At 38.3% G+C, this 8387-nt stretch overlaps 1 protein-coding gene across 1 annotated transcript; it reads left to right on the top strand.

The window, feature by feature from the left end:
* The first annotated feature begins 2527 nt into the window (after positions 1 to 2527).
* Positions 2528 to 8387, top strand: LOC118770661 (rab-like protein 2A). Its single transcript, XM_036518421.1, has 8 exons — positions 2528 to 3296; positions 3913 to 3942; positions 4088 to 4167; positions 6062 to 6141; positions 6986 to 7097; positions 7604 to 7701; positions 7853 to 7936; positions 8310 to 8387. The coding sequence occupies exons 1-8, from the start codon at positions 3193 to 3195 to the stop codon at positions 8385 to 8387; spliced, it is 666 nt and encodes a 221-aa protein (XP_036374314.1). The 5' UTR covers positions 2528 to 3192.

Below are 8387 nucleotides of genomic sequence, written 5' to 3'. Positions count from 1 at the left end.
CCTTAGCGCCCAGACTCCAGGTAATTTATACATGTAACGTGCACCCACATGCAAATGGGTGGGAGATAAACTTGGACTAAATGGCCAATGGTGAGGGGGTCAACTAATTTCTACTTCTTGTACCCAGGCCCTGCAGCCTACATATTGCCCTCTGTGTTGGGGCCAAAGTCTGTGAATAAAAGGTCCGCGCCAAACTTCTCCCTCACCGGGCGGAGCAAGGTTGGCAGCTTCCACGAGGACCTTCAGAAGGTAAGAGATTAGCTTCACCTGGCACATTTCTCATTTCACGGGTACCAAAACACTCTACATACTCCAGATACTCAAAATACTTCAGCAGATATCTACGCCTGACATGATTGCACAAGTAATTCATGCTCGCTTTCGTGAAATCAGTTCTAAGCTTAGGCTGCATTACCATTAGCCACGTTAAGGGCTTCAGAACAGCATCAAACCCTTCATGTGGTCGGCATCCACATTATGTGTATTCCACAACCTATACCTGCCAACCAGAGGTTGAAACCTGCTTAGGAGCAGGTCTTAAATCCACCATTTATATGCACAAGATTACTGAATATTGCAGTGGCTGTGTTGCAATGCTGTGTGGTGTTTACCAAGTTTAAATGCATTGTGAAAGTGAGTCTGTTAATAATTATTCTTATTATTCATGCAGACACCGGGGCCTGGGACTTACAAACTAGTGGAACCTGGCACCTATAAATACAGACCTCCCCAGTACAGCATGATTGGACGTAATGTCATGCCTGGAGACCTCACACAGAAACCAGGACCTGGAACCTACTCTCCTGAACATGTCAGTAACTTATATACAATGCATCTTAATGGCGTGAAATGGCTTCAAGACCAGTACAACTTTAATGGAATGTTCTTTGACCCACATACATTTGTGGTCCTTACACAACACAATGCATTGGACCATCAATGAAATTAGCAAAAAATGCTGCGTAAGACATGAAAAAGTATCCTTTTCTAAATAAAATTCATTACTCTGTCAGAGGCAAAGCACATTTTGGTTGAGACTAAATTTTTTAAATTCAATTAAATTATGTGATATTAATTACTCTCATTGTATTTCCACAGGTAACCTTCTCGAGGAGAAAAGCTCCGAGTTTCTCTTTCGGAATCCGACACTCAGAGTTCTCTACCCCTGTCTTCTTGGAGCCAGAAGACTAGACTGTCCTGTCTGACTTTATTGGTGCTCTGAGGACTTCATCTTGTCTTGGAGATAAATACATCACAACAACCAATGTACTGCAAATCAAATCACACATAAAGTATTTCATGTTTAATATACCTTCACTCTGAATGTCTGAGGTTGTAATGGAAAATCATTATTAAATGACTTATTAGATTATTTTTAGCCTCCTTGCTGTGCATCTGATGTTCAGGCTTTTTTAGCTGTCACATGACTATAAATGTATATAATTTGTGACAAAGATTTTTGCTGAAACTGTTGTATCATCTAGTTCACACTTTGAATGCTAGAGCCTAGTTATTAGATGATGTGAATGGCTGTAATCAGTATTACATTCAATGAATAATATTATATGCTGTAAGGAGGAAAATATGACAGTGGAGGCCAGGTGAGAAATCAAAGGTCTCAGGCCTTTTTCTTCTTGAAAACAGAGGTCATGACAAAACAAACTAACAAAAATAAATGAACAAAAACAGTTTTCAAAGAATTTACTGACAGCATAAAAGGGTGGTATGCTATTTTTTCTGCAACATGTCATTAGAGATATGAAAGAAGCTTATGAACACTGATAAAAGTGATGAAATGATTTATATTCATGTCATGATACCTCAGGGCACCTGCACTCAACATGGAACCCGAAAAGCGTAAAAGATTACTGAAAACAAACGATTGTTTTCCTCACTTTTAAATGATGAAAAAAGCATAAAAAGACTTTGGCATACATGCCATGACCTAACTACTTTAATGGCATATAGTTCTGGTAAACATGTAATACCTGCAAAGGTTAATTTCAATAAGCCATTCAGCTATAACATAACTCATTCATTTTATTGCTGCTCAATATAAATTTAGAGTATATTGTAGAGATTTTTTTAGCTCAATCAATATATTTAAAATATGTCAATTATTGTCGTACCTGATTTTACACCTGAATGTAAAGGACATCATACAAAACATTAATTATAGAAAATATTAACTACAGAAAACATTAATAAACAAATTACATAAGCTCAGCTGTGAAATTTAAATAATGTTATGCGAATTTCTGCGAAACCCAAAAACAATCTTTGGCCACGCTGCATAATAATGTTTTGGCATTTTGCCTAAGAATTGAGTGTATTAAGTTACTGTAGCTATAATAGTGCAGTGTACGAATACAAGGAGTGTTACACTAGTATACTTCAATAGCTAACTGTCAGACACACCATCATGCAACTTCAAGGAGTGAGCAGTTGCAGAGGCAGGCAATAGAACGAACAGCCCGTTCCGAATTGTGGTCCTACTAGCGTCCATGCGTTGCGTAGAAACCGGCTATGGAAAAGAGATTCAGAACGAGATGTAGAGTACCAACTTTCTAGCTGGATGTTTGGTTCACTAATCTACTGGTAGTTTGCAAATTAGCTGCTTAAATTGGATCTTAATTCACTGTCAGCTAGCCATATTTTACCAACTGTTGAATATCTATATCTAAACCTGCGACGTCTTCGATCGAGTTACATTTCCGAGCTAGCCATATCTGAGCTAACTCACCCGTATCATGGTCTAAGAGGCACACTAGGTAGTTGCCTAGCTGATGGAAAACAAAAGCTTTACTCATGATTTCAGGACACATCGATGAGTAAGTGCGTAAATGGTCTCATGTATTTTGCAACCTAGCTAACTATATAGGTACTTCGTGTTCAATAGTACAGCGAGATAGATCTACGGTAGCAGGTTAACTCTATCAAGCTAATAGACTACTCAGCTCATAGACGACTTGTAGTTAACGTAAACCATAAATTGCGAACATGAATTAGCTAGGGCAACTGCATTCCCAGCATAAATAGCTAGTTAGCTGGCTAACTGCTTTGGTACCTAGCTAACAAGGTGGCGAGTCTAATTTGAAACACAGTAGCTAATCGCATCAGTGAGACTTAGCTAGCTAATACAGTACCAGGAGTGGACTGTTTCACTAGCAGAGAAAGTGAGGACGAAGAGAGATGGCAGACACAGGCGGCATTTCTGAACTGGACCAGGAGAAATACGACGCAGACGAGCAAGTTAAGATCATCTGTCTTGGAGACAGCGCCGTTGGGAAATCTAAGTACGTATATGTAGTCTAATTATCTTTACATAGTATGTCTTTCCAGGATTTTTGATGTCTGTGCGTTTGTCATGTGCAGGTTATCTAACGTTATGTAGATAACACTTCGAAATATACTCTTAGTTTTTAAGTCGCTCTGGATAAAGGCGCCTGCTAAATGACGACATGTAAGCATAGTGTGGTGTGCATGTAGCTCACATGCTAACTACATCAGCGACATCAACGTTAGGTAGCTAGGTATGTGTGTTGATGTCAGCCAGCAAGTCTGAGGTAGGGAGGTTAAACCTAGCTAAGAAACAGTGACGAAAGCAGCGTTGAGGTAAGTGTAGTTGTAGAAATTCAGCTATAGCTGAAGGCCCACGCTTGTTGGTTGAAGGCTAATCAAGCGAGTTCTGTTATTAGTTGCTAAGGACTACTGTTTTGAAACACAGCGTACAGTTAGTCTCTGTAATTCTCCAACAGTTTGGTTTACAGCTTTACTAGCAAGCTATGTAGTGCAGAAAATGACCAGCAACCACTCATATGTACAGTACTGTGGTATCAATTATGCAGTTATAGATACATTTTATGTAAAATTCACAACATTTATCCATCATCCCTTTTGTCTGTCTTTTAGGTTGATGGAAAGATTCCTAATGGATGGATAGTATCCTTTGCAGATATAAACGTATTGTAATTTTTTTCTTTACTGCACTCGTATCTGAATCTTACCCAAAATTGCCAATTAATTGCTGCTAATTGGTAACATCAAGCCTAAACTCAGTAATAGCGTCCCTTAACCCACTCCCTAGTCGACCTCAGCAGCTGTCCACCTACGCACTGACACTCTACAAGTATACAACCACAGTTGACGAGAAGACTGTACTAGTAGGTATGTAAGTGTTGTAGTCGAGTCACCAAACTTCGAGTCCGAGTCCAGTCTCGAGTCCCCAGTGTTGGAGTCCGACTCAAGTCCAAGTCATTAAAGAAAAATCCGAGATGAGTCCAAGTCGAGTCCAATCCAAATGACATAGCTGTCAGCTTTTTAAACACATGCACAGTCTCTAAAACCCATTTTAAGCATATGACACAGTGGTGGAGGCACAGTATTCTTGCAACCTAGGGGAAGGTAGGATATACACTTTAGCTTGCTGATGCCAAACTGTTTAAAATTCTTTCTTAACTTATTCTCACAGCTAAAAATACGACTATTAGAATATGTAAAGATATAAATCATAACTCAGTCATTTATCTATTTATTGAAACAGGCATATCCATATTTGTAACTACTTAATGTAAGCTGGATAAATGAAAAGTGTGACAAAAGAAACATAACCCAGTTTATAAGAAACCGACAGGACAACAATAAAGCTAAACTTTACGCAGGTTGAGTATTTAATTGTACTACCATGTTAACTTGAGAGCGTTCCTGAAATAGCAGGAAAACGTATGAACGAATATGCTATATAATGCAAATTGTTTTTGTTAGTCCATAGAATTGTCTTCTAAAAACGTTTTAGTCACGGTTTCACTTAGATGCACCAGGCTACTATTACAATCTGCAGTGTCCAATGTATCTAATTTGGTGGAGCTCGGTGTTATCATGGAAATGTTTACTAGCCCTTGCATAGCACTTCTTCTCTGGTTACCTGATAGCTAAATTAGCAACCTCGATTACATGTTTATAGCCTAGTTCTTAGCAGTTTTTTGTCCAAAGCGACTTACAGTGAAATCAATAAAATTTACATTAACTTACAAATGAACAGTTTAACTGAAAGACCAACTGCACCACTTGACGGTGGCTAGTGGCTACTGACAAACCGTCTCTGCTAACGTTACGGGGTTAACCCAATTTTAACATTAATAGGCTACAGCTACAGCTCTGCATGGTAGCAGCAGGCTAGCAGCCTGTGAAAGAAGACAACGAAAGTGAGGATAAGTTTTAACTAGTTCATCGGTCAGCAAGCCCCCCGCTCACAGCCATAGACAGAGTTTTCTCTACCGCTCTGCCCCCGCTATAAACAGAGCAAAAAACATTATTGTAGCACTTACTTCTCTGGGTGAATTCTTGCCAGGTGACGATTGAAGTTGGACGTTGTCCCCATTGTCTCCTCGATGGTTGTTTTACAAATGGAACACTTAGCAGTGCACTTTTTTACCATGACACGAGAAATCAGTAAAAGCAAAGCGGCCAATCCTAGGGACATTTTCTCCTGGCATTTTAGCGCCATTAGTTTGTTCCTAAACATGACGTATGACATGAACTTATGGCATGTGGGGAAAGTGCATCTTGCACGAAATTAATATTGAACTTAATGTAGATATTATCTTATGCCAAATTATTATGGCATATTACATAAAATAAAATAAAATGAATGCAGTTATGCAGTTAATGCACGAGTCCGGACTCGGCCTCGAGTACTACATCACTGGACGGAACTAATTGCTTACAACATTAATTCAAAAAGAAAAATTCCCAACAGCTAGACTTCCTTAAGAATTAATTAAAGCCTCCGTTTAATCAAACCACGTAAAGCACTTCCCCCTCAACTTTAAGCATTTGAGAATTAAAAAAAAGCAGTTTATTGCCTCACTTTTTTGTTGCACAGTTTTGGACAAAATATGCCAGGGGATATTATTATTATTATTATTATTATTAATATGCAGCGAGTGCTTCACATGGAAAGGGGATGTCCTGCATAGGATTGTTAATGTCCTTGTTGATGTGCTTTCCTGACTGATATATAGTGTGTCAGCCAGTCTATCTGCATGTATCTGCTTTTCAGACTTTTGGGACACAGCTGGGCAGGAGCGATTTCAGAGCATGCACCCTTCTTACTATTACAAGGCCCACGCGTGCATCATGGTAAGAGCACTGGCAAGCATCAAGCCAGCATACTAACTTCTGACCACACCGATGGTCTGGAAGGATGACATGGAATTTCGAGTGAAAATATAAAGGGACACTTTCACCACTTTGCAGCCTATCTGCATTTTCTGCAAGTTCATGTTAAAAAAGTGTCACTTTGGTGGAAAGTACAAGAGGTGTCCTTTGTTTATGATGGCCTGACATACTGCTGTGTGCTAAAGAACTACATAATTGTCCATATTATTGTACATGTAAGTGTGTATTCTGACAAGTGTGTGCCTACAATTATGGTATGTTTTTTGATTAATGCATGCCTACATGGACAATGACAATTTCAGTCTAGTTTAGCTTCTGTAAATTACATATATAGAATACAAGGTTTAGTTTGCAGGGATTAAATACAGTACACCTGATGCCAAAAGTGATTAAAAGTGAGAGAGTGTCCTGGAGTGATACTTCATTTTCACAAGTTAGTTATCAGTCATGGGCATATTTTATTTGTAAGCATTTGTAATGCAATCTAAATACTCAAATACTCTAAATACTCATATGCAGAATATTAGACAGTGTTTTTCTGCTGTCTTTGCAAAAGAAATGCTATCACCATTTTCACATTGCCAAACAATGGATGCACCTAATCACTGTATAAAAAGACAGAAAGACTAATCAATATTTTTTTCCATTCCAAAAATAGGGAAGCTATTTATTTATGACAAGACAGTACCTGTTGATGTTTATTTGTCATAGTGATGTTGTAATTGTTAATATCTGATCATTTCTGTATTTCCCCTCCAGGCATTGTTACTCTTTTTAATTTTTCTTTGCTCGGTTTTTTTGGCAGGTGTTTGATGTCCAGAGGAAGATTACATATAAAAATCTGACAAACTGGTATAAAGAATTGAGGGAATACCGACCAGAGATCCCTTGCATAGTGGTGGCAAACAAAATAGATGGTGAGTCCAACTTTACTACTGCACATTTTACACATTCCATGAGATTCATTCACAAAATTTTGCTTTTATAACATTGCATCAAAAAAGTACAGAAGAATAGAGTTGCATGTTGCATCTGTTATTTAAGCTTACAGGGTGCCCCATGCATATGGGTCATTCTGTACTGTGTTAAGTTGGTTGCCCCACCGTCTCTGAATTTGCTGGGAAAAAGTCACCTCCATGGTTTTCCTAGACATTCTGAGTTCAGAAATGATTGCCTTTTTATTTATTTGTTTGTTTTTTATTCCTTGTTCAGTTTTAACCTAAATTGACCAAATGTGAAATACTGACCTTGATTTCAACTCCACCATCACATGTAGCATCTTTGTTAAGAATGTAAATGAAACTCTGTCACTTATGTATTAATCTATTAAAAATCTATTAAAAAAGAAAAAATAATCAATATGTTAACAATGTCATGTTCTTCCTTGTTGGTTATTCCTTGCCTTTTATATTCTGCATTCCAGCTGATTTGAAGGTTACACAGAGAAACTTTAATTTTGCTAAGAAGCAAGGCCTTCCTCTGTACTATGTATCTGCAGCTGACGGAACCAATGTGGTCAAGGTGAGTATGCAGTGAACCTGCCTGGTTCTGTTGCTGATCAGGCCTGGTCGCTGTCTCATGTCAGCAGACGGTCTTAATAGCTGCTCCAGTTGAACTGGAGCTGTCAATTAACATTTAAGATAAGATAGAAGACATTTGGTCTTTCTCACAGCTTTTCAGAGACGCAATAAAGCTGGCGATGTCTTACAAGCAGAATTCCAGTGATTTTATGGATGAAGTGATGCGGGAATTGGAGGTATGTGTTTCTGTGTGAGCTAAGACAGGGACAGAATTTAATTGTTGGCTTCTTTCTCAAGCTCTTACAAAGCTCTACAAAACTGTCTGACTGCATTCATTTAATGGATATAAGGTGCTACAGGATGCCAGTAGCTTAGTCTTGAGAAGGCAAATATGGTACAGGAAGACTGGTAATTGCATTCGGTTGACAGTTTTTCATTAGCAGGTTTATCAGTGTTTAGTATGAATCCATAACTAGACATGTTATTTTTTTATGTTGTTCCATCAGTGAAGGTAAAACATCTGAACACATTTATTTTTACATGGTTTTTCTCCATACTTTGTCCTTGTGGCACTTAGGATGATTTTTTTTTTTTTTTGCAATAATGCAGAATTTTGAACTGGAACAACAGGAGGAATCGTCTGATAAGGATGATGCTTCCAAGATGGAGAAAAACCATGTGGCGTGA

Source organism: Megalops cyprinoides, chromosome 23 (assembly GCF_013368585.1).
Source record: "Megalops cyprinoides isolate fMegCyp1 chromosome 23, fMegCyp1.pri, whole genome shotgun sequence".
NCBI lineage: Eukaryota > Metazoa > Chordata > Actinopteri > Elopiformes > Megalopidae > Megalops > Megalops cyprinoides.
Note: the sequence above shows the minus strand (reverse complement) of the source record. Positions and strands in the feature narration are given on the sequence as shown.

What these genes read in the sequence shown, in the direction of transcription:
- LOC118770661 (XM_036518421.1), top strand. Translation starts at nt 3,193, where the DNA reads ATGGCAGACACAGGCGGCATTTCTGAACTGGACCAGGAGAAATACGAC. An exon ending in CGAGAAGACTGTACTAGTAG is followed by an intron (nt 4,168 to 6,061) that starts GTATGTAAGTGT and finishes TCTGCTTTTCAG; the next exon opens with ACTTTTGGGACACAGCTGGG. An exon ending in GGTGGCAAACAAAATAGATG is followed by an intron (nt 7,098 to 7,603) that starts GTGAGTCCAACT and finishes TCTGCATTCCAG; the next exon opens with CTGATTTGAAGGTTACACAG.